Here is a 26,799-nt window from a genome sequence, read left to right on the forward strand (position 1 = left end):
GCACGCACGCACACACATGCACACACATACACCCTGGCGATGACGAATTAAAGTTTAAAAAAATCTTTAAGATAAGAAAAGGAGCGGGGCTGGGGATTTAGCTCAGCGGTAGAGCGCTTACCTAGGAAGCGCAAGGCCCTGGGTTCGGTCCCCAGCTCCGAAAAAAAGAACCAAAAAAAAAAAAAAAAAGAAAAGAAAAGGAGCTTGGGCTGGAGAGATGGCTCAGTGGTTAAGAGCACTGTCTGTTCTTCCAGAGGTCCTGAGTTCAATTCCCAGCAACCACATGGTGGCTCACAACCATCTGTAATGAGATCTGGTGTGTGTGAAGACAGCTACAATGTATTCACATAAATGGAACAAACAAATAAATTTAAGTTAAAAAAGAATGAAAGAAAAGAAGAGAAGGGATTCTATGTTCTATGTGGGCCGCAGACCCTGGCTGTGTTCTGGCTGGTTCACTCTTGCTTGCCACAGAGTGTTTGGGATCAGAATCTGCTCCACTGTGTCAGATGGCAGGGACTGTAAACATTTAGCTCAGGCCTCATTTATGGTACCGAAAACTGAACCCCAAAGCTCAGCTGATGGGCAGGCTCCAGAGCTCACGCTGATCCCAGAGCCACAGGCTTCTTTCCTCAGAATCCACTGACTTTGGAAAAGTATGAATCATCAGGTCGCCCCACCTCACACATATAAGGGCCTGCCTCCCTTGAAACACCACATGCTCCTACAGGAGAGAGCTGTGCTTGGTCCAATATCCTGCTGACGTGTGTGTCAGACAATGCTGGTCACAATTAGCCCCTTAAGGTGTATTTATTGACAAAAGAGAAGGAAGTGCAAGACACATCAGGGGCTCAAAGGCACAAGAACGGGTTCTTATGCACGAGGATGTTCGTGTGCAACTCGTGAACCTACTCAATTGCTACCAGCCCTGCCCCTGAAGATGGTTTCTTTCTCCCATCCTAGAAAAAGTCGGCAATGTCAAGAATGCTGGCCCCCTAAGTGCTATTCTATTACATACCCGGTGTCACGTTAGGTCACATCTGCAATTGCTTTCTGTCCGCCCAGCTGTGGGGGGAGGGGAGCGGTTGGAGCAGACTTTGTGGCAACAACCAAAAGAGAAACATGTGCTGTGCTAGGGCAGAACCCACCACGGGCTCTGATGTCACCCTCTGCTGCTGCTCTAGTGGTCTGCAGCCCATCCTGCCCTCTCCCACTTTAAAGAGAGGCCCCTGGGCTTTCTGTCTTAAGTATCTCTCTTCATAAGCACGGAATGATGTTTCTGGACCCAGACTCGGGGCCGGGCCCTGGAAGACAGTCTTTCCTCTGCAGTTCTCTGTGCTGCAGAGACTCGATGCTGCCAAACACTCTTGGGCAGAGAGTGAGTTTGGCACAGCTGGAAACGGATATAAATCTAAGAGCTGACAATTCTGCATTATGAAAGACACGTACAAATCAGACAGAGCCAAAGCCCACAACCACTTCATCTGTAATGGACGCTCTGACCAGAATCTTCCAGCGTCCTCACAGATCGACTGCTAGCATCCAGAGGAGCAAAGTCAAGACCCACATGTAACCATGGTTGTGTGACTCATGAAATCCACCACAAATCAAGGCAACGATGAAAACGTGAACCGGCACCAGCAAGCACAGCCCATGTGGCTCTGGTGCCTGTGGAGGCTAAGAGGCGAGTGTTGGATCCCCTGAAATTACAGAGGGTTGAAAGCCTCCATATGGATGCTGGGAATCAAACTACTGCAGCCTGTCTGTATGTGTATTGCTTAGAAGTATTATTCTTTGTGTAGTGTGTGGCAGTTTCCCTGATCCTGATTTGCTGTGTATATATAATATTGTTTTTGAAATGAAAATGTGAGAACCTGGGATTAAGGGACAAGGAGAGGAGTGGGGTTATCCACTTAGAAGTTGGGGTTTGAGGAAATGACCTTTTTAGGCTGCATTAGAAACTGGAGTGAATCCAGTTTCCCCGAGCAACTACGGGGCCTTGCTATTGTTGCTGGAATCCCTAAATTAAACTGCTTTCTGGGAAAATGTGTTATACAGCTCGGGTCTGCAGGGTCTAGAGCTGGCTGAGCGTGGAAATCCTGAGAGGTAGCTGCTCCAGATGTCCTCACCCCACCTCGCAGAGCTCCGATGAGGCCACTCCTTAGCTCTGTCTTCTCCAAAAGCCTTGAACTCACAGAGCTCTACCTGCCTGGTCTACACAGTGAGTTCCGGGACAGCCAGGGTTATATAGAAAGAACCCGTATGTATGGTCAGGTTGGAGGAGCAACCCAGATAGAAATGAAGACCATAGTGTAGAGGAAGAGAAGAGAAAAATCTGGCTTTCACAGGAATTCACAAGGGAAATGAGGCAAGTGATGAGTTATGAAGAGCCCAAACTTCAACAGTCCATGAGGGTGAATATGAGAAGCATCTACCCAGAAATCCCCCCTCACGCCCAACTCCGAGTCTATAGAACAGAGACATGGAGAAACAGAGTAGGGGCCTTGGCCACACCTCAAACGCTAGGGGTCCCTAATAGAAGGGGTGCAGCAGGCAGAGCTAAGCCTCCACCCAAACCTGCATCAGCTCCAGGCCTCAGTGATTCAGGAGGGGCGGGATGGAGGTGGGGAGTAAGGGGGAGGGCGACGCATCAGAGCCAATGACTTACACTGTACGCATTGATAATCAGTTGAATAATATTTTTGGAATCTCCATGCAAAATCTCCACAGTGGTTCCAGGTATCAGGGCTGTAAAATTCTTCAAAAACACAAAACAAAACAAAAGAAAAACAAAACAAAACAAAACAAAATGTAAGACCATTTTGCCTTCTCTGTGGGTTAATTTTATGTCACCTCGACACACGCTAGAGTCACCTGAGTTGAGAAAAATGCTCCCACAACACTGGACTGCAGACAACCTGTAGAGCATGTTCTTAACTGGTGAGCGATGGGGAGGGCCCAGCCCACAGTGGGTGGTGCCGTCCCTGGCTATTAGTCCTGAGTTCCAAAAGAAAGCAGGCTGAGCAAGCCACGAGGAGCAAGTCAGTAAGCAGCACCCCTCCATGGCCTCTGCATCAGCTCCTGCCTCCAGGTTCCTGCCCTGTGTGAATTCCTGTCCTGAATTCCTTCGGTGATAAACTATGATATGAATGTGTGAGCCAAATAAACCCTTTCCTTCCCAAATTGCTTTTGGCCACGGTGTTTCATCTCAGCAATAGTAGCCCTCACTAAGACACCTTCCATCCTATCAGGGTCAAGAGCGTACTGTGGTCAAGAGTAAGAACCAATCTATCTTCTCAGTAGGGAGCTAACATACAATGGGTGTCATTCTAAAAACTTTTTGATACCTATATGTAAGGCCATGGGAACAGGTCAGAGTCCCTGTTCTCAGGCTGTGCAGATCTCCTCATTTTGAGGAAGGAGGCTGAAGCCACGGAAGATCTCTGCCCTCTGGAAACAAAGCCCAGTACAGCTTCTGCATTTAATCCTTCCATGATGGACAAGCTTTAATGCACGATCTTGCACCAAACAAAAAAAGTGGGCATCTTCCCATTTTATCATCTAAAATAGACTCAGGCTCAGAGAGGATCCAGAACTCAGGAGGACACTGTGAAATTTTTATAACTCGTAAGGCAGGGGCCTTTGAGACACGATTGAACAAAAGTCCTTTGGGGAATAATTAAGGGATTCCTGACAGCAGCCCCCATATACTTCCACTGTGCAGAGGGCATCGGAAGTGAGCTGGGTTTATGCTTAGCTCACGTGAGCTCTTCCACAGCCAAAGACGTTCAGTGTATGTGCCTGTGTGTGCACATGTGAGAGCGTCACACGAAGGCCAGAGAGGACACTGAACATCCTCCTCTCTTACTCTCCAGGGAGCTTGTGAGCCACTTGCAGCTCACTGTGATTGCCGCAATGGTGGCCCAGGCGGCAACCTGGGAAAAGACCTGTCGGGTGGAACGAGCCTGTCACTCTCTTCTCTCAGGCTCTGTCTGATTGTTGGGAAACCTACTGTGCTAGGCCACTCCTTGCCTCCCACCCTTTCTCTGCAGGAAGGCAGACAGCTGTGTATTGTAGTAGCCAAAGACGGGCTGCCCAATGTCGGTTTCCTTTGGACAGAATTAGTTTATGTTTTCCTTCTCGGCTGGAATAGGCCCCTGTGTCCCTATCCATTTCCTGAAAGTGGCAATTTGTAATGTTTTTGAGGTATTTCTCTACATTACATTAGATAACGTAGTTTAAAACTCCCGGTGAAGAGGTCCATGAGCACACGAGCACTCAAGCGTTTCCTTATTACTTCCAAGCACAGCTCCATTGACCCCGCCCACTCCTACTCTAATCTCCAACTGGCTCTAGGTCAGAATGAGCCGCAGATCAGGCCTCCGGCCCCCCTCCCACTCCCACGCACTGGAGTACCTTGTAGAGCATATAGTGGTTCTTCGTCACTGCAAAGATGAGGTTGATATTGTTCTCTGCCAGCTTCTCCCCAAGCAAGGCAAGCGATGGATAGTCCTAAGGCCAAGGCAAAAGTCAAAGAGTGTTAACTGCCCCAACCAGCTGTGACACTCACATGATCCACAGACACACAGAACCTGGGAAGCATCTTTCTCTTGGGTTCCCATCAACCAAGGGACCAATAACCAAGTCCATCGGCAGCTCCTGAACTAGGAGGCTATGGGAAGTGATGCTCACTAGAAAGGCCCCTCTAGCATCTCTAGGTGTGATCTACATCCCTCTCCCTCCCTTCAGGAGGTAAGGGGATAGCTGTGGCTCCGGGAAGAATAGCCTAACCCACCATCTGCCACCAACACCTATTAGCTTGTGTGCCTTCCCTGCGGCTGTCCCTTGCCCTGCTTTCCTTTTCCTGTGCCCAACAGTCAGGTAACCAATGTTTGCAGGTCCTGCTCATGGCTCACAACAAGCAAAGGAGACCACTGTTCTCTGGAATCAGGCTGTGATGGGGGTTAGGGGAGCCAAGTGAGGAGAAAGGAAAGACAAGAGGCATTTAATCCTGGTTGGTACAGGGATCGCTACTGGGTGAAGTCCTAGAGTTAGAAGCCCTTTCTCAAGTCTCCGTCACTCCTGGATAATCTGGAAAGCTTAGGTGATCACCTCCTGAAGCAGGAGGAAATGGGCCTGTCCTGCAAAGCAAACCGGGAAGTAACTGTCCCAACCAGCTGTGACACTCACATGATCTGCAGACACACAGACCCTGGGAAGCATCTTTCTCTTGGGTGCCCATCAACCAAGGGCCCAATAACCAGATATAGCCAGATATCAAAATAGACTTGGGGAAGAAGAAGGAATACATTTCTTGAAAAGCCTGCCTAAAAAAGTGCAGCAGGATCTTGGTACTTGCTGGACTGGGTATCCTCTAACTCTATCCCTGTTGTGACTCCTTCAGGAAAGCAGGCTCCACCCTGTCTTCAGATCAACTCTCCACCGGAACCATTTGGCTCCCAGGTCACCTCTTCCTCCAACGAGATAGCTCCCACTAGGAGCACAGAGGTGTGGAGATGAGCCAGCTACAGAAAATCCTAGCGGGTTGGGGATTTAGCTCAGTGGTAGAGCGCTTGCCTAGCAAGCGCAAGGCCCTGGGTTCGGTCCCCAGCTCCGAAAAAAAAGAAAAGAAAAGAAAAGAAATCCCTAGCAAGAATCAGTTAACAAGGAGGTTTTACAACTCAAGATAACGAATAAAACTGGATCCCCGGGACGGAGCAGAACATCAGCAAGAACTGAAGGCCGAGGACGTTTTCGGGGAAGCGATGGGCGAGGAGTTACAAGGAAAGGCTGCAAGAGCCCTCCTAGCACTCACCATCTGGTCGGACGCAGTGTACTCATTGGCTTCATTCAGGTGACACTGGCCATCGTGTGGCTGGACCAGGCCACCCAGTTTTCCATCCAACGCGATGTGGGGCACGTCGTCCGTCGTGAACACCAGCAAGTGCAGGGCATCCTTTCGCCATCCGATCTTCTCCTGAAAGACAGGAGATGGGAAAAGATGGAGGTGGGTATAGCCTTCCTGTACAAACCTGCCCAAGGCGTCACACAAGACACTAGCTGGCTGCATGAGCGGCGTGCCCTTCCCACGGCAGAGTGGCATCTCAGTTAAACCCATGCCACAGTGGCACAGATGAGAAACTCTGCCCACACAGGTCCACGTGCCTAGACACCTGTTGGCGTTGTCATCTTCCCCGGGGCCTCCTCTGACTTCACCCAAGGGCTACGTCTCTGACTTCACCCAAGGGCTACGTCTCTGACTTCACCCAAGGGCTACGTCTCTGGAAGATTCCCTATCAGATTCCAGCACAAGCCTGAGCCCACCCAATGCCGTCCTTCACTCATCACACCGCCAGCTAAGACTGTACCACATGACGGTTAAACACATGAGGCCCTGCTAGACAAGAATCGTTCAGGAAAGCATCTGAACGGCCCTGCCGTTTGAGATGGCTCTGCCTTTTGAGGATCTGGTAAGGACACCTCTCCCAGGAGTTATGAATTCCCCCAAATCCTTACCAAAATCACTTCATTGTCAAAAGTGCAGCAGATGAGCTCTCTCCCCCTTGCTGTTTCACTGCGTGGGCCTAGTTTCACTTCATAGGATTATCCAGACTGAGGCTCAGCTAAATACAGTGCAGGGCAGCGGGGAGCTCTGGACACAGCATTACACAAAACCACTCAGGAATTATTATCCGGAGTTGGAATGCATGGTCACTCTTTTACTATTGGCGAAAGGGCTTCCCGAAATACGCTGGTGATTGCAGGAAGGATTAGACATTACCAGAGACTAGTTATGGACACTGGATATAGAACTCATGGAGGTGGGGTTGACCATAGGTTAGCAGCTATTGTTCTCTCAATGGCAGATGAGGAGCTGGGGTACCACCCGCTCTCACTCATCATCTCAACAGCTACGATGCCCTCTTACTCCCTTCAGAAGCGCATGGGCACAGAAAAACGTATCATAAAGTCAAAAGGAGGGAAGGGGTCGACAAAACGCCAGTGAAGACCCAGGCTGTGGTCACCTAAGAGGAGTCAGTGTTGTGGTCATTGTCCAATAAGCAGCTACTCGTGTGCCAGATCCCTCGGAAGGTCGCTTATCTGCCAAAAGCTTATTGTAGCTCTTAAAGAGTCTTAGTTTAAATAAAAACAGCAGCATCAACAAAGCATGACAATGCTGATAAAGGCAAATACAATATTAATGGAAGCCAGGGAGGGGGAGGAGGGGGGAGGAGGAAGGAGAAAGAGGAAGAAAATGGAGGAACAGAAAAGGGGAGGAGGGGGAGAAGGAGGAAGAAGGGGGAGGAGGGGGAGGAGGGGGAGGAGGGAGAGAATGGAGGACCAGGAGGAGGATGAGGAGGGGGAGGAGGAGGAAGAAGAGGAAAAGAAGGAGGAGGGAAAGGAGGAGAAGGGGGAGGAGGCGGGGTAGGAGGGAGAGACTGGAGGGGGGAGGATGGGGAGAGAGAGGAGGAGGGGGGAGGAAGAAGACAAGAGCTATGTAGGCTCAGGGTTTACCATCCGCACCCCTGTTCCAGATTTATTTATGAATAAATGCCTAGGCCATAAGCTTTGGCTTGTCTGCACTAGCCTGTAACTGAATTATCCCGTTTAAACTAGTTTAAATCAGCATAAGACTAGTTACCTCTCCTCAGTCTCATTCGTCTCCCTCAGAGTCCAGGGAGAATCTACCTGCCTCTGACTCTTTCCCAGAATCCCCCTCTCTCTGCATGATGTCCCATCTTCTATTTCCTGCCGTTTGCTAACAGGCTTTATATTGGCAGGTGATGCTTCCACACGGCGCACGAGATGATCCTCTACAAGAATAATGAGGAGGGGGATGGGGATGTAGAGGAGGGAGAGAGCTGAGGTGGAGAAAGGACTTCCCAGTTTGCAGGAAACTCAAGCTGCTCTGTCAGGAAGATCGAGGAGAACACATTGAAGAAACAAACAGGGAGGGAGGAAGCAGGAAAGGAGCACAGCAAAGAGATCCCCACACCTGGGAGGTAGTGCTCCCTCAGGGCTACACCAGGACAAGCAGCTGGTCACTGGACAGGCGCTGGGGTGAGTCTTTTCCTGGGATAAGAAGAGGCCAAAGGGAAGCTGTCAGGATTCTGGTAAGCTCTCACTTTTGCTCTGTTGTTTTTCGCCTTCTGAATGTGTATGTACAAGCTTACAAAGAGTGAACTCCACACCACATAAATTATCCCTCAATAAGCCAGACTTTAAAAAAAAAAAAAAAAAACAACTCCAACTTTAAGTAGTTATCTGTCAACGCTGTGATTCTATTTCAGGGGACTCCAAGAGTGCCACGGAATTATGCATGAACACATTTTATCAGTAGGAAGAAAAGACAGAAAGACATGGCTATCCTTGTGTACTACCTGGGGAAGTAAACTAATGTTCATAAAAAGTCGGAAATTATGTGCAGCCAATTATACACAGTGGAAACAAAGAGGTGGGCATTTGTAGGATGGTTATAGACCGTATAGAAACATAGAGTTCTATTTTAAAACAACGCGAGACATTGAGATAAAGTATGGCATGATGTGTTTGGAGTTAGACCATGGGTGACCGCTTCTTTTTCCTAATATTTTTTAAACTATAAGCAATGCTTCTGTGACTCTGAACTTTGAATGTTGTTATCTGTTTTCAGTGGGCTTCATTTTTTTTTCCTTTTTTTCGGAGCTGGGGACTGAACCCAGGGCCTTGCGCTTGCTAGGCAAGTGCTCTACCACTGAGCTATATCCCCAACCCCCATTTTTTTTCTTTGACCGTTTCTCTGTGGTCTCGTGGAACCAGATAAGGGCTTAGGTTAGCAAGGAGCCAGACAACTGGGAACTTGAATGTTTTAAGATGGATACTTGAGTTCTCCTGCTGCTTCTAACTCCCCCTGACCAATTCATGTGTCACCCCAAAAGCTTTCCCCTTATTGGTAAAACAGGCATAAAAATACTTCACTTTGATTGAGCACATCCACAGTTCTATTAACCCCTCCTTTTGACCGATCTCTGTGAAACAGGCCGGATGTTGTCATCTCATAGCTGAGCAATCTGGCACTCAGAGAGATTAAACTGACCAGTCCACTCTACCATCAAGGCAGACTGAGACAGTCCATGTTTTACTCACAGAGTTGAATCACCCAATCGTACAGGGGGAGGAGGCTCAGCACAGCAAAGGAGACAAATCAGAAGAGAGCCCAGTACAACACTGCGTCTAACCCGTGACTGCCAGATCCAAAACTCAATGCTTGCTGAAAGGAAGGCGAGAGTCTGTAGGAGAAATTGCTCCACAGAATGAGGGTAACTATTTCCTCTTAACTGGGCTCACGATCAGTAAGTGGTGTCAACAGCCTTGGCCTAGAGTTGGGTCAAGGGATGGGTCAGGACACAGACGAATTATCCGCCCAGGCTTTCAGCTTAGAGATGTCACGTGACGCTTCCAGAGTATTTATAGTCAAAGTAAACTGTCTCCTCCTCCTCTTCTTCCTCTTCCTCCTCCTCCTTTTCCTCCTCCCCTCCTCCTCCTCCTCTTCCTCTCCTTCTCCTCCTCCTCCTCCTCTCTTCCTCCTCCTCCTCTTTTTTTTCCCCTTCTTCTCCTCCTGGACTCACTTTATAGACCAGGTTAGCCTCGAACTCACAGAGTTCTGCCTGCCTCTATCTCCTGAGTGCTGAGACTAAAGGCATGTACCACCACACCCAGCTTATTTTTCATTTTAAAGGAAGTTGCTGAACAGATACTGACCATCCACGAGAGCCACAGTCCGGTGTCTTTGGAAGAGATCAATCTAAGTTCAAGTCTTCACCTTGTTCTAACTGGAGCTCTATGAAAGCCCCCCCCCCCCCCCCCCGTTTCTTTCATTTTGGAAAATGGAACTGAAGCTGCCTGCCAGGATTGGTCTTTATACACAGCGTATCTGAAAAGTGCTTGGCCCGTTTAGGAAACTAGATTACTATTCAAGGGTCAGTATTAACCAGTTTACATTCCTTCTCTTTTTACTGCTTGGTAGTAAGGCCACACAACTGTTACATGGACTATGAATTACTCCACAGCTGCATACATGCTAAAACGGACAGAGTTAAGTTGAACACGTGGCACACACCTGCAATCCTGGCATTTAGGATGCTGAGGAAAGCTCATTAATTGGAGGTCAGCCTGGGCTAAGTGAATTGAGGTCAGCCTGGACTACATTGTGAGACTCTGGGTAGTGGTTTAAGTGAAAAATGGTTCCAGAGGCTCGGGAATTTGAATATCGGGTCCCTATTTGGTGGTACTGCTTGGAGAGATTCTAGAACTTTTAGGAGGTGCAGACTTTTAGAGGAAGTACATTACTGGGGAGTGTTTAAAGATTCTCCCTGCTTCCTGTGTGACAAGACATGAACAGCTGTTGTGCCTCCCCAACCACAATGGACTCTCTCTCTCTGAAACTGTAAGGCCAAATAAAACTCGTTCTACCTTAAGCTGCTTTTGTTTAAGCTGCATAGTGTTTTATCACAGCAATAGAAAAGCAACTAATACACCTGGTCTCAAAACAAGACCAGAAACGCTGAGAGAATGTGTAGAGCCCAGACCACCACAGCACAGCTATAGAATTATAATATGATACCAATATCCCGAAGAAGCACTTGTCATTTCTCACCAAGTTAAGCACTTATGATAAGACCAACAAACCGCTCCAGGTATCAGCCCAAAAGAAACAGAAGCACATGTCCATTAAAAAGGACAAGAACACGGCATTCATAGGGACTCTTAAGGATAGACAAAAACTGAAAATAACCTAAGTCCACAGCAGGGGAATGACCAAATTCATGGGTGGACAACTATGCAACAGAATTACCACTAAGCCGCAAAGGGAATGAGTGAATACATTTACCAGCAAGAAGGAATCTCGGGATAACTGTGCAGAGAGTCAAATGGGCCATCCAAGATAGATAGATAGATAGATAGACAGACAGACAGACAGACAGACAGACAGACAGACAGATAAATGTGCCCTGTACTTAAAATTTTTGCAAATTGATCTTATCTGTAGTGAGCGCCAATGTGTGGTTGCCTGGGGGAAATGGGTGAAGGAGAAATGAGGGACCCACACTTACTCACAAGTATAGTGTTCATTAGCTTTGTTGACTGGGGTGGGGGACTTGCCTGCCTGCCAAGCACCTACATGGAGGTCAAGGGAAAACTTGTAAGAGTTGGCTCTCCCCTTCCACCACGTAAGTGAGACCTAGGGCTGGAACTCAGGTTGTCAGGCTTGGTGGCAAGCATCGTTCCTGGGTGAACTCTCTTACAATCTGGATACTATCTTGGTTTCTTAGGTAAATAGACCATACATGTCAAATGTTTCAAATGCGGGCCAAGCACGCTAGCACTCAGAAGGCCGAAGCAAGAGTACTCCAAGTTTGAAGTCAGCCTGGGCTACATGTGTGAGACAGTTTCAAAAACCAAAGTCAAGAAGAGAAAGCGTGCCAATCTATCACACTTTCAACGTGTGGCTTACATGTGTTAACTATACTTCTGTGACGGATCATTTTAAACAAGGCTTGTTTTGCTCGGAGTGCGGTTTAAAAACAACGCATTCCTCCTGCATGCCGGTGGCGGGGAGTGGACTAGGAATGTCACACACCAACGCTTCTCCTTGGCAGCAGCGGCATGCTTGAGGTCAGGTGCTGGTAGGGCTGGGTCCAGCCCCACATCTGCTTTATTTTGCTGTGTGACCTTGAGCGAGGAGGTACTTAATTTTCCCCCCCAACATCAGCTTCCCCATGTATAAGGGACAGATAATGGCTACTGTTAAAACACAGCTGAAGAAAGGCTTAACCAAAATGACACACAGGGCAGCAGCCATGTACCTGCAATGTGGTAAAGAGGTAGTAATTGGTACTCATTGGCACCGCCACTATTGCCAGGGAGCCAAAACCTCCCACCTGGGTCTCTAGATCATAAATTCCCCGCCTTCTCTTCAGAGAGGAGCACTGCACGTGTTTCTCCTTTCTGTTTATTTTCATCTTCTAATTTTTATGTTGGATGCTGTCTTTCTTAAAAATGATTTCCCAAAGGGTCCGTGCTTTGGATAAATCTTTCCTTACGTCTCTGAGTAAAGTCGAACTGTAAACGAAACATGTAAACAAAACTGAGGTCATTAAATAGACCAAGGTCAGCCCTCAGATGAAAATGTCAATGGTGGGCGGAGCGGAAGCTCCCCGGACTCCAGCAAGAAACCTGGCACGTGGCCAGGACTGCGGTTCACTAGGTTTCTCTGGCTGCCGGTTAGATCTGTATCCAATTCACTGCCGGCCCTCTTCCAGCTTCCACCCTCTCACTCTACATTCAGTTGGGTGACCTTGTCTCTCTTGTCACTGAGACAAACAGCGGCCCCTCCTCACCTGGTTCCTCAGCCCCAGAAGAATGGCGTGCAGCCAGTGCTCTCTTCTCTGTCCTAAACCTCCAGCCTCCAGCCTCTGATCTCACTGTCCCCAAGGAGGGTGGGTTCCTCCCTCCTTGAGAAAACACAGCCCCGTAAATCCCACCCTCTTTGGGAAATGTCCCACCAGTCGTTCTCTGCCTGGCTCCTTCCCACATGCTTAAAAATATACTCAGAGTCCAGTGATCATAACCCTTTCCTGACCCTGCTTCTCCACTGGATTCTGTTGCCTGGTCTCTCTCAAATGTTGCCTACTTACCCATTCAGCTCCTCATAATCTGACCTCTCTCAGCATCCATTTAAAGAAGAAGGAATTGAGAATGGGTGCCAGTCCTTCCCAGTCTGAGAAAATAAATAAAAGCTGGCTTACTCCCCAGGACCAGACAGATGCGCTGGCTTGTTTATCTCCGCACAGATGGCCCCAGAAAGCCTCGGCCTGGAAGAAATGACTGGGGAACAGGAGGCTTGGTTTCTCTATTTTGAGGACACAGGCTAGAGACACAGGTTGTGCCATCTGGTTTCTCAGAGGTGGAAGGAGTCACTTAGAGGCTACAATGTCTAACAAATGGTCCCTCAAATGACAGAGAACAACCTGCCGACCCTCCTGTTCCTGGCTCTCCTGAGGAACTTCCCTAATAGTAAAGCACCTGGAACCAACCAGCGGAGCGCACAGAGAGAGCTGCAAGACACCAGTTCAGAGCAAGCTGCGCTTAGCAAATAAACTTAGTGCTTGTGGGAGAGGTCATGGTCAATTGGAGCTTGCCGGTGAGAACTGTAGGGGGCAACAGGCTCCAGGCAGCTACTGCAAGTCTAAATCGCCACAGTGACCGGGTAGAAAAGCAGCCCGGAAGGCCTGAGATGTAGCTCAGCAGATCACCTGCCCGGTATACACGGGCCCTAGATTCAATCCAAAGTACTGAAGAAGCGGGGGTAGGGAGAAAGGGGAGGGAGGAGAGTGGAGAGGAGATAGGGATGACCAGGGTCTCGCTGTATAGACCCTGGCTATCCTAGAACCCAATCTGTAGACCAGGCTGGCCTCAAACTCAGAGATTTGCCACCCTGTGCCTCCCAAGAGCTGAAATTAAAGGTGTGCGCCACTCCACTTAGGAAGGATGGGTTCTATGAACTGGGGAGATAGTCCAGTGGCAAAGCATGAACCTAATTGGCACCAAGCCATGGGTTCAAAGCCGGTAACAAAACAAACATAACAGTTAAGCCAGCAAATGCCTGTTATCCCAGCACTTGAGAGGCTAAGGCAGGAGGGCTACACAACCCACCTGGACAAGACCTTATCTCTAATAAACCAAACAAATTTGGAGGAATACACAGCCTGCAGACCTGACTGGGCCCTGACATGGTGCATCTTCCAATGGGCTCACAGCAAGACAAAGCTCCCAAGACCTGTTTTGTAATAACCTATTTACATGTGGGGACCACAAAGCGCACGGTGAGTCAGAGGGACATCCTCAAGGATGTGTATTTATTGAAATACATAAGAACCCCAGTGAAGGGGTTGGGGATTTAGCTCAGTGGTAGAGCACTTGCCTAGGAAGCGCAAGGCCCTGGGTTCGGTCCCCAGCTCCGAAAAAAAAGAACCAAAAAAAAAAAAAAAAAAAAAAAAAAAAAAAGAACCCCAGTGAGTCTCAGCCAGCCTCCCTCTGGTGCAGGAATCCTTTCTATGGCATCTGCCAATGGGCTCAGGGCCCACATCCACTCACCGCCTCATCGAGCAGCTGCTCTGGTGGGGAGCAGCAATCCTTGCTAGAAAGTCTTCCCTATCAGGAACCCTGGACTCCAAGCTGCTTCCCGGGCTACTCACGAGTCCTCTCCAGCTAGAAGGGCCCTCCTCTATGATAGGCAAGGTCACTTAACACGCTTCTCACAATATCTCCCCTCAGAGGATACTGTTCCCACGCCTGGCACCTCCCTTCACCCACCTCTGCTCTCTTATTGTTGACATTTTTTAAAAAGTTTTAATTTTACATATAGGTGTGTCTCCCTGAAGGTATGTATGTATGTGTACCTCATGTATGCAGGTGCCTGCAGATCAGAAGAGAGAGTCAAATCCCCTGGAACTAGAGTTGCAAACAGTTGTGAGCCGAGAGGGGGTCATGGGAGTAGGGGGAGGAAAGGACCAAGCATCCCTGGCCACAGGGTCCTAAGAGGCCAATATGCCCAGCTACACCTTAAATCTTGTTCTCTCATTGTCTTCCAAGCAGAGGTAAGCTCACAGAGACAGACTGTGGCCCCCTCAATCTCCAGCCCTTCACAATCTTATGTGGGGTAAGCACACAGTAAGCACTCAACAAACTTTCAGATTAACATCGGAACCCTGTCTGTGAACCTTTCCAGAAGGCGCTGAGAGGAAGAGGGAGCAGGTACTGGGGAGGTGGGAGGGAGGAAAGAGAGGCAGATGGCCTGGTTGGCCTGTGACAGACTCCACCAGAGATCCAAGCTTAAGGACCAAAGAACCTTAATTTCAACATGGCCCACGGGGGGAACTCAAGCTTTAACTGTGGGATTGGCTTCCCGAATGACCAACCACACTGTCATTCAGGCTGTTTCCATCACTTTGTAACAATAAACATGTTCTCCCGAGGAGTTTGTTTTTCCTGCTTCTAATCATACTTCGCAACGAGATGTACTTGGGGAAAAAATTCTGCTCTGTGGTTAGGTTCAGTGAGGCCACAGTGTAGTATTTCTTTCCTTGAGGAATGGAGCTGCCTGTGACTCAGGTTTTAAACAGCTCCCTCAAGCCCAAACCCCCAAAAGGCACAGCAGGATGTCTGTGGTGCGGGCTCCTGGCAGGGTCCAAGCTGGACGGAAGGAGCTGTAGTATGTAGAATAAGACACACAGATTTTCCGGGACTAAGGATGTAGCTCAGTGGTAGAGAGTCCTTGCTTGAGCAATCAAGACCCCTGCTTTCATTTCTAGTACTACAGAAAGTGATTAACTAATGCATTTGTTTTTATAGGAAAGATACCAATACGCAAATATCAATATGCCATATGGGTCAGTGAAATACTAACAATTAGAGTGTTTAATGTACCCCTAATTAGACCCCTAAATGCAAAATTCTGAGTAACTGGGCATGGTGGCAGAGGCCTTTAATGGCAGCACTCGGGAGGCAGAGTAGGTAGACCTCTGAGAGTTAAGAGGCCAGCCTGTGGTCCGTAGCGTCCCAAGACAGCCAAGGAAGCCTGTCTCGAGGGTAGGGGCCTTCTCCTAGTTTCTTTACTTTTCTCTCCACCGGAATGACTACCGAGTTGAGAGTACACAGTACTAAGGGTTCCACTTTGAGGGCAGGTATCTCACACTGTGGAGGCCATGAAGGCACCGGAGCACGGTGGGAAGGTGGACAAGGGAGGAGCAGGAGGATCCGGCTGTTTCTGAGCTTCCTTCAGAAGCTCAGGCACCTAGGAGCACAAGGCATCGTTTCTCCACCAAATGTGTGACAGAGACCTCGCCTGTGCCAGGCAGTGTCCTTCCTGGGTGGGTGCTGGGGACCCAGAGGTATGACAATGACGAGACCTTTAGTGTATCAATGAGGAGGCATGCCATTCAAGTAATAGCCAAAGTACAGTGATAACTGGGATGGAAGTGACCAAGTACTTAGGAGACCCTGACGCAGTGAGGGTGTCAGTCGAGGAGTATGGTAGTCAATTAAGCTGACGTCTGCAGCACAAGTGAGCCAGGTTAGACACGCACAGAAAGGAGCAGCAGTTCAAAGGGCTGGGGCTGTCACTCAGTGGTAGACAGCATATTACGGGTCCAAGGTTCAAATTCCAGTCTTCCAGATCTGAACCAACACCCACCCCCTACATACACAGATACACACACACCACACCCACGCGCACGCGCACACACACACACACACACACACACACACACACACACACACACTGATGTTCAAGAACAGGTTGAGGGATGAGGTTGAACACGGGACTCTGGGGATGGGAAAGCTGCCCTGTGCAATACTGTGATAGGAAGAGGGCAGCTCCTCAGTTATTAACACCTATAGAATGCACAGCAAGCGCCAGGACCGAGCCGTAGTACAAAACGCACAGTGGGTGAAATGTGTTGGCAATGACTCGCCGTCTGGGACAATCACACCACCCTGACGTGGGACGGGAAGATGCAGGCGGCTTCAGTGGATGGAACCTGCAGATGGAGGGCTGCTGTGAGGGGAGGGGGTGAGCACAGGAGGTGGGGAATAAAACCCCCCAGGTGTGCAAGAGCCCAGCCACAACCAGGTAAGTGACTCTAGGCTAGGGCCATGAAGAGGCCATGACGGAGGCCCAGGAAAGGGAAACACTGGCCATTATAGAATAAAGCCTTTAATTAAAAAAAAAAAAAAAAAAAAGTCAGACCCTGTGGCACATGCCTTTAATCCCAGCACCGGAGAGGCAGAGGCAGAGGCAGAGCAGGCAGGAGTGGGGGGTGGGGTGGGGTGGGGGGGAAGCAGGAGGGGCATGAGTGGGGGTTGGGGCGGGGGCACTGAAGATGGCTCAATTTGTAAAAACACTAGCTGCACAAGCCTGGAAACCTGAATTTGACCCAGAACCCACATAAAAAACCTGATGGGGGGGGCTGTAGGAGGGGGATGCATCTGTAATTCTGGCACTTCTATGGCCAGATGGGAGGCGAAGGCAGCAGAATCACCCCTTGGCTCCTTTGAACCTGCCTAACTTCTTGTAGACCTTACTTAGACTTGTGTCGTTTTTCCAAGCCTTGTTTTTGGAAGCTTGCCGGCCAGTTAGCCTGGAGCGCACAGCATAGGAAGCAACCCTGACACAACAAGGTAGGAAGAAATGCTCCGATCTCTTTCTCTCCCTCTCTCCCTCTCTCCCTTCCTCCCTCCCTCTCTCCCTTCCTCTCTCTCTCCCTCTCTCTCTCTCTCTCTCTCTCTCTCTCACACACACACACACACAGAGAGAGAGAGAGAGAGAGAGAGAGATCCAATACTTTAATAGTTTCCTGAAGACACTGATACATAGTTAAAGTAAACGGGGTCTGAGGTAAACAACCACAGCGCTGAGGCCACACTCACTGCCCCACCCACTCCACGTCCTCCCCCAGGTCAAGGGTGCTTCCTGTTTGGTAAAGTAGGAAAGGAACCATAGCTCCAGTCAGAACCATCCACCATTCATCAACCTGTATAATTTTAGAATAAGGAATACGCCACTTAAAGCCAACTTCTAGAAAGTTCTGAGGGAAGCTTCAACTGATAAAGGGAGGAAAGTCATACTTGTGAGTCAGAACAAGTATACACAAGTTCAACCACGGGCTTATAAAGCCTTAACGGTAATGGCATGCACACTCCAATCTGAACCCACTTGTGGATAGATACTACTTTGGAAAAAGATGCTTGCCTGAGAGTGGTCCACTAGCTGTGAACACTGTTAACTGCCGCTGACAGCAATCTGAGCATAGTGGTGGGGGAACGGGGAGGGGATGCACGCACACACACAGACACACACAGACACACAGACACACACACACACACACACACACACACACACACACACACACACACACATACCACTATCACTGGTAAAAGCACGGTCCTCGTCCTGAGTAGAATCTCAAAGAGATCTTCTGCAAAGATCACCTTTCCAAGAAACAGAGTATGCCTTAGAGCTAGACTTTAAAGACAGCCAGGTCACAACCTAAGGCCCACAAGTTGACAATGAAGAGTCCAACCCAGGGAAACCAGGGCCAAGAAGAACCCATGATGCTGTGAGTCAGACTTGTTCTCAGACCGGTCCCCGGAAAGCAAAGGTCAACTGAAGCAGAGGTGGACATGTGCTCGCTGCAGGACAGGCTATCCAGGCAACTCTGGCCCTTAGGAGGAGTTGGCCAGGGTGTTGGAAATGACATCTGAGCTAGCGGAACCAGGTCTTTGTGAACACAAGTGAGACTGGCCATGAGGGATCACTAATGGCAAACAAGGGACACATGTGGTTTAATTTCTCCATTTTCTCCACCATTCTGTTTGAAGTGCTTCAATGTTAAATAGCACACATTCGTTATAGAAATTTAGACAAATATAAAAGACTTAAAGCCACCAAGAAAAACAAAAACCATATAATTCTATACCCTAAAAATATCGCTATCGTTTTTTGGTTGATTTCCAGTATTTTCCTTCTTTTCCATGTGTGTGCATACGTGCCACGGCATTTGTAAGGCAGTCAGAGGACAACCTGAGGGAGCCGGCTCTCTCCCTCCATTGATCAGGTTTGTGGGACCCAGGCTTGGCTTTTTTTGTTTTGTCTTGTTCTTTTTATGTAGTGCTGGCTGTCCCAGAACTCGCTTTCTAGACAAGGTTGGCCTCGAACTCACAGAAATCTGTCGGCCTCTGACTTCTAACTGCTGAGATTACAGGCGTGCCCAGCCATCCTGGCACTCACGTTACTAAGATTTTTAATGATATGATATTATTGCCTAGTCATTCACCAAAAGCTGGCCTGTGATCTATTCTTGACATTTTTGCTACATTAGGAAAGTCTGTAATAAGCTGGGGAAAATGACATTTATTAAAAATTAGGCAATTTCAAATGATAAAGAAATGTCTTGGCACATGTCTAAACGTAACTCCATAGCACAGAACTGGGGGAAAGGTAAAGAGAAATCGGCGGCTTACAGACTGCATAATTCTAAACAATTATTAACTTTTCCTGTGGCAAAGACCATGGAGAAATAAACGTACAACAGGCCTAAGGCTGACACAGGCTCATTCAGTGCCTCTCTGTCAATGAGAACTCACCAGGTTCAAGCAATGTGCTTAGGACATGTGCTGGAGGCCTCTGTAATACTGAACTTGAATGGGTGGACTATTCTACCCATTCAGGGTGGCACAGGACGAATCTACAGGCACAAGCGTGGCTCTGGCTTCTCCCTGGACCAGACACGAGTGGTCCCAGCACTTAATGTGGTCTTCATCTAAAATTACTGGTGCTGGGCATGGCCTGACCTGAGTTTCTCTCCCACCTTCTCTCCCATCTCAGTCTTTTTTTTTTTTTTTTTGGTTCTTTTTTTCGGAGCTGGGGACCGAACCCAGGGCCTTGCGCTTCCTAGGCAAGCGCTCTACCACTGAGCTAAATCCCAACCCCCTCCCATCTCAGTCTTAAAGATGACTTCCCCCAAAGAAAATCCACCAAATTCTCTGGATAAAGAGGTAAGGGCAACCTTACATTTTTTTCCCCCTGCATTATTTGTCCCTGACAAAATGTAGAATTCGATAGAATGTCTGTGAAGACTTTGCCTCTTCAGTCAATATCTGAACAACAGTCAAAAAGGAAGTGACGAAGAGTACAAGTCACAAACTATTTCATGACACATGAAAGGTGCAGGGACGAGCGCATTATAGCTGTGCTCCATTTGGCCTTCAGACTGCTGAAAAAAAATAATCACCAGGAACCTCTGAATTAGACTATGTATCAATGGCCAGCAGCCTCTGGGTTGGGAAGCCACTGTGACCTCCCACTCTGAAGGGGATCTCCACCACCACACACCCCCACACACACCCACCCCCCCACACACACACCCCCAACCCCGGCCTTCACAGTGACACAGCCAGAGGGACCAGGAAGGAGAGTCCTGATGCTTTCTGTGTCTTTTCCTTCCCCTTAGCCAGCTCTGTCGGAGGTCTGACCGGAAAACAGTGGCTTTCTTATCAGTGTCAAATGCAGATTAGAGAGGGAAGTGATTTTGGGACAAACCCTGCATCCGCATTCAGAAACCCAAGTGCTGATCACCCAGGAAGCAAACGGCAGACACCGTGTGTGTGTGTGTGTGTGTGTGTGTGTGTGTGTGTGTGTGTGTGTGTGTGTGGCCTTGAAGCTATGCTTTAATCACTTCCCTGACCTGCCCAACATTTAAATGTCCCTACCACTCCACCACTAATGAACTCCCATAGTTTTTTTTCCCCATCTTTATTAAATTGGGTATTTCTTATTTACATTTCAAACATTTCAAATGTTGTCCCCTTTCCCGGTTTCCAGGCCAACATTCCCCTAACCCCTCCCCTACTATATGGGTGTTCCCCTCCCCATCCTCCCCATCCTCCCATTACCGCCCTCCCCCCAACAATTACGTTCCCTGGGGGTCCAGCCTTGGCAGGACCCAGGGCTTCCCCTTCCACTGGTGCTCTTACTAGGATATTCATTGCTACCTATGAGGTCAGAGTCCAGGGTCGGTCCATGTATAGTCTTTAGGTAGTGGCTGGAAGCTCTGGTTGCTTGGCATTGTTGTTCACATGGGGTCTCGAGCCCCTTCAGCTCTTTCAGTCCTTTCTCTGATTCCTTGGGGGGGGGGGGTGTCCTAAACTACATTGCTAAGAGGCTGGAGAGATGGTTCGGTGTTGCAGAGGACCCATGTTCAATTCTCAGTCACTCACATGAAAGCTTTCAACTGTCCATAACTCCAGTTCCAAAGACTTCAAAGCCCCCTCTTCTGACCTCTGGGAGCACCGACCGTGAATGTGCTTACGTACATGCAGGTGAAATAACTTATACGTATAACATTTTCTTTTTTTTTTTTAAGATTTATTTATTTATTATTTATGAGTACACTGTCGCTGTCTTCAGACACACCAGAAGAGGGCATCAGATCCCATTACAGATGGTTGTGAGCCACCCTGTAGTTGCTGGGATTTGAACTCGGGACCTCTGGAAGAGCAGTCAGCGCTCTTTTTTTTTTTTTTTTTTTTTCTTTCTTTTTTTCGGAGCTGGGAACCGAACCCAGGGCCTTGCGCACGCTAGGCAAGCGCTCTACCGCTGAGCTAAATCCCCAACCCCGCAGTCAGCGCTCTTAACCGCTGAGCCACCTCTCCAGCCCACGTATAACATTTTCAAAAGATAAATAATTGTTTTTAAAGACTGCATCACCAGTGTGGTCATTCTACACAGAGCTCACTGAAAACCGCTAAGCTCGTGCACAGGGACCAGGAAGATGAACAAAAGTACATGACACACGTGCTTCAGTAATGAGCTCAGAATAGTTCATCTTTTACTGTAGCGGTTTCTTGACAGTAGAAACCCATTTTAACAGTAAGTTGTTTTCTGCATTGCATTTATACATTTCTCCAAGTTGGGAGCCTCTCAAAGTCAAAGTTCACTTCCGATTGATTGAAATCTCCGCCTTCCCTCCAGGGCTGATGCATCAACACTGAATAGCGTCTGTCTGGCAAGGGCAATAGCCCATTGCACACAGCCACACCCAACGCAAGCTCAACTCATCATCGCAAGTCCAGCTGACTTGATTGCTGGAGATTTCCCTGAGGGGTGGCTGAGCTCAGCCTCTGATGTAAGAGTGAATGGAAGCCATATATTTGGGTGTCCTTACCTTGCAGACAGCAGCCTGGAGGACAGCATCAAAGCCCCCCTCGGGGGCATCTCGGTTCCGGGACACCCTCTGCTTCCTCACTTCCTCATTGAAACTGTCCACTCTGTCTGTGAGAGGCAGCAGATGGCGGAACCCGAAGGAAGGGACACAGTTGGGGAATAACTTGTAACTAGAGAGAGAAAAGAGTGGATTTTCCGTCATCATCTGTAAGCCTTTTCAACTTTTTTTTTAAAAAAGGATCCATTTATTTATTTTATTTATGACTACACTGTCACTGTCTTCAGACACACCAGAAGAGGGCATCAGATCTCATTACAGATGGTTTTGAGCCACCATGTGGTTGCTGGGAATTGAACTCAGGACCTCTGGAACAGCAGTCAGTGCTCTTAACCACTGAGCCATCTCTCCAGCCCCTACCTTTTCATTTCTTAATTACATTTCATTTTTAGTGTGCATATACGTATGTGTGCATGCGCACACACCAGGGCATGAAAGAACAACTTGCAGAGCTCAGTTTCTTCTCTCATGTGGGTCCTGGGAATCGGACTCAGCTCTTCTACTCACTGAAACATCTCCATGGTCCGTGCCATCTCCAAATAGTAATCAAATGTCCTGGCCTTCACTGAGTACCTTGAAAAGCATCAATTAACAGTTACCCAGCACCTACCGCCCACTCTGGGATAAGCCTAATGGCGAGGACAAAACCAAGTAACTTTCAACAGCCAGCCCTTGCGCTGCGGGAACACAGCCAGACCGCGGAAGTAGGCAGACAATGGCTCAAAGAACTGGAGGTCACACAGTACACTGGGGGAAGATTTGACATGGGCCTCGGTAGATGAGTGGGACCAAGAACAATCAAGGGAGATGGCCAGGGAGGGCACACAGGCAGGACTCGTCGGGTAGCCAGCTTTTCCTCATCAAACTGTGCTGCTGCGGTAAGACAAAGGACTCACGAGTGACTACCAGGCTCTGCTGGCACAAGGAGAGGCGCAGAAAGGAAGAGGAATTACAGACGTCCTTCTGCTCTACCAATCATCCATTCATCTATTGCAACGATAGTGTCCACTCGCCAGAGAAATCTACACTTCTCTAAGTGGGAAAAAGACGGGCATGTCAAAAACTCTCAGGGAAGCCGGAAGCCCTCAGTGGCCCCTTTCCTAGAGTAAGTAGTTCCAATGATACTATCAAACTGGGGCAACGAAACAGGAAGAGACTTCTTAAATGGATCCTTGGGATAAAGGAGGCGAGGGCAGAGCATGGCAGCCAGAGAAAAGAACGTTAACACCACGTGGAGAAAGGAGACCGAGGAAGGCCAGTGGGCCGGATGAACGGGACAGACCTGCAGGATCTGTGGGCGGGTAAAGAGTCCTCTCTTCAGAAAAACAAGTATTGCCAGAAAGGCCTAGGAGAAAGGCTTTAGAATCCCATTCAAGCTGTGCCTGGGAAGGGAAACAGGCTTAGCAATTGCTAAAGGTTCTGCCTTCACTGCTGCCAAGACCAGCCCCACCAGGACGGGCCCCGGCAGGCTCCTCTCTGCAGAGAGGCAATAGTCGCAGTGTTGCACAGACCTCCCAAGTTGCTGGGGACAGATCACACCCCTCCCCCCAACACACACGCACATATGCACAGGCACACACACACACACACACACACACACACACACACACACACACACGCAAACGCACACGCACATGTTCCCAATCCACCCCAGTGACAGTTCTTTCTCTCCAGTCGGTCCTTCCCTGTCTGTGTTTCCTTGGTCTCCCTCCCTCCCCACATCCTCACAAACACCTTCTGCTTAGACTCAGCTGTTTGTAAATCCGAGTGCCAGGCCACCCTGGGATTTCGAGTAGCCTTCTCACTTTGTACAGAAACAAGTGTGACATCACATTCCTGTAGGAAGGAGTTGAGGCTCCCCCCACACCTCTGGGACAGACAGGCCCCAAGAGGAGGAAAACCCGTCTGCAACTGCATCCAATTTTTCCTCCAAGCTCCTGTTTCCCTTCTGTTTTTCTGGGCCACCATTTAGAACCCTGGGTGTGTATTTGTTGTGACAGTTGGAGGAGAAACTGCGAAACTGCTGTGAAATGAGAAACTGGGAGAACTGTGGAGACAGAGACTGGTCCTCAATGTTCACGCCTCCCTTCGCCCCTGCTCCCTTCACCCCTGCAACGGCATGAGCGGACCCACTCTTCCTACCGTGTAATTAAGAACCAGAACGTGTGACTGCTGGACATGTGTCTGAACTACAGGCAATGTGCTGTAGCCTAGTCAGGGGCACGTCTCCTTGGCACCACACAGACACTGCGTCACTAAAAGAGCACGTCACCTGTGATCATATTTCTGGCTCAGTTAGTCCTTGGAGTTGTTCCAGAATGGCCTGCATATCTGTTTTAGAGTCGCCTGCCAGGAGAATAAGTCCCCACACTGTGTCATGGAATCCAGGTTAAGGGACATTCATAGAGCTGCTGATTATTAACTGGGGAGATGAGAATGCCAGGAGCGAAACTGGATGGTGGTGGCCGACACCTCTAATACCAGCACTCGGGAAGGAGTGCAGGAGGATCTCTGTGAGTTCGAGGCCAGCTTAGACTACAGAGTGAATTCTAGGACATCCAGGGCTGCACTGAGAAACCCTGTCTTAAAAACCGGTGTGTGTGTGTGTGTGTGTGTGTGTGTGTGTGTGTGTGTGTGTGTGTGTATGTTTGTGTGTGAAAATCTCACTTACGTCACTTAAGACCTAAGATTGCCGTCCTACTGTGTGCTCAGCCTGTTTGTTTATCCTGCCTTTAAGGAGACAGTGTAGCACCCAGCCTTGCACGCCTTGGATTTCCCATGACATCAGCATCAGGAGATGCACAGCTGCAATCATTTTGTTTGATTGGTTTTGGTTTTTTTCAAACCAGGGTTTCTCTCTGTAGTCTGGGTATCCCAGAACTCCCTCTGTAGAGCAGGCTGGCTTCAAACTCACAGAGATCTGCCTGCCTCTGCTACAGTGCTGAGACTAAAGGCGCACGCCAGCACAGCACGGCCCACAGTTGCAATCTTACATCATGTGCTCCTCCACACCTCTGACCCAGACCTGTGTATCAGCTGCTGAAAAGAGCAAAATTAGAGGCTAAGAGCCAAAAGGATATAAAAGAATATCCATCATAAATATTGATTATAACATCTGGATATCACTTGATCAATGATGTTTGCAATACTGTCATCTCAGTCAGTTGGAAGCAGTGACTTAATCCCTTGCAAAATTCTATTAAATTATCTATCTCCTCTCCAGGCTTGGGTTTCCGGCAACATGGCTAAACACACCAAGAAGGTTGGGATCGAGAAATAGGAGACCCACAGTGGAGCCTCCCTCTGGAAAATAGTGAAGAAAATTGAAACCAGACAGCAAGCTAAGTACACCTGCTACTTCTGTGGCAAAACCAAGATGGAAAGCCAGGCCGCTTGACCTGTGGCTGGCAGGGCTTGGAACACCGGTTCTGCTGTCAGTCACATCTGCTATCAGAAAGAAGAACTGAAGGACCAGGAGGCCTTGCCTCATCCCTCACTCCTTCCCCACCCTGTGCTGTTCAATAAAGACGGAGCAAAACCAGACACACAGAGACTAGCACAGACTCAGGGACAGATTCACAAGAGAGCCTTCAGGCAGGCATAGGCTCAAGACGCGTGACAGACAGACAGACAGACAGAAGACAGAGGACACAGAGAATAAAAAGTATAGAATTCAAATCTGGGCTTGCTCTTGGCTAAATGATACTAGGAAGTGTTTTATCTCTTTCTTTCTTTCTTTTTCTTTTTTTCGGAGCTGGGGACCGAACTCAGGGCCTTGCGCTTGCTAGGCAAGCGCTCTACCCCTGAGCTAAATCCCCAGCCCCTTTATCTCTTTCTTTAATGGGACACCAATACATTACTGGTAACTCAGGGTTTATTACACACACACACACACACACACACACACACACACACACACACACACACGAGCATGCACATATATGAATTAAAAAAATATTTGTATATATGATACACCCCTCACATGCAGGTGCTGTGGAACTAGAAAAGGGCATCAGACTCTCTGGAACTAGAATTACAGGCAGGTGTGAACTGCCCAGTGTGGGTGCCGGGAAGCAGGCCCAGGTCCTCTGCAAAAAGTAAATTTAAAAAGTTACTCTAGGGGGCTGGAGAGATGGCTCAATGGTTAAGAGCCCTGGCTGCTCTTCCAGAGGTCCTGAGTTCAATTCCCAGCAACCACATGGTGGCTCACAACCATCTGTAATGGGATCTGATGCCCTCTCTGGTGTGTAGGCGTACACACAGGCGGAACACTATACATAGTAAATAAATAAATCTTTCAAAAGTCACTCTAGACCTTGGGGATGAGAATTCACAACTTTTATGTTGAAAGAACCCTCAGCTGAGAAATTAACAGGAAAACCAGTCCCAATGTTAACATGGAAGGTTCCTGACAACAGCAAAGATTAAAACTGCTCTGTGGAAAGCCAGGACACCAGGGCATATGGCCCTGGATGGAAAACAGCCTCCAATGAAGATGAGCTAATGAAAACATTTCACACCACGTGAGAGGCCAAGAGCTCGAAGGGAGGTCAGCAAACCTCACACTCGAAAACAGAATGCTCTGAGACTCCCGAAGTCTTTGGGAGCAGCCAAAAAGAGGAAGGAATGACAGCCAAAAGCCAGAAGGGAAATGAGTAGAAAATTAAAAACAAACAACAAAAACCAGAAGTCTTCAACAACAACAAAATAGTATCTAAAACACAAGGACCAAGTAACAATGATAGCAGGAAGAACACAGTCACAGAGGTCCAAACTGTTTCAGCACACGGATTAAACCAAAGAACAACTGTAACTTGGGAAGGATTTCTATGATGTAGCTGGGGTTGGGGGATGGGGGCTGGGGCTGCATGAAAAATTATAAGAAACATGGAACTTTGACTGAGAAGTTCCAACTGCCACCCACTACTGGATGAACATGGAGACACAGCAAGAGATTGAACAATCACACAGACACTGT

At 48.5% G+C, this 26,799-nt stretch overlaps 1 protein-coding gene and 1 long non-coding RNA gene across 4 annotated transcripts in view; one reads left to right on the plus strand and one right to left on the minus strand.

Moving 5' to 3' along the window:
- Positions 1 to 26,799, minus strand: part of Itgb5 (integrin subunit beta 5) — a 115,691-nt gene that overhangs the window by 44,747 nt on the left and 44,145 nt on the right. For both annotated transcript variants that reach the window (NM_147139.2, XM_087575580.1), the window contains 4 exon segments: positions 2,669 to 2,758; positions 4,417 to 4,512; positions 5,816 to 5,977; positions 21,765 to 21,933. In NM_147139.2, coding sequence (NP_671480.2) covers positions 2,669 to 2,758; positions 4,417 to 4,512; positions 5,816 to 5,977; positions 21,765 to 21,933 — 517 coding nt within the window.
- On the plus strand, positions 7,884 to 25,526 carry LOC148002629 (uncharacterized). Of its 2 annotated transcripts, XR_015633509.1 has the most exons (5): positions 7,884 to 8,114; positions 8,292 to 8,455; positions 9,129 to 9,299; positions 17,149 to 17,220; positions 25,045 to 25,526. It is a non-coding gene; the product is annotated as an uncharacterized LOC148002629 (long non-coding RNA). The 2 variants fall into 2 exon arrangements; XR_015633510.1 differs by lacking the exons at positions 7,884 to 8,114; positions 8,292 to 8,455; positions 9,129 to 9,299 and adding an exon at positions 16,342 to 16,672.

Source organism: Rattus norvegicus, chromosome 11, assembly GCF_021556685.1.
Source record: "Rattus norvegicus strain SHRSP/BbbUtx chromosome 11, alternate assembly SHRSP_T2T, whole genome shotgun sequence".
NCBI classification, from domain to species: Eukaryota; Metazoa; Chordata; class Mammalia; order Rodentia; family Muridae; genus Rattus; species Rattus norvegicus.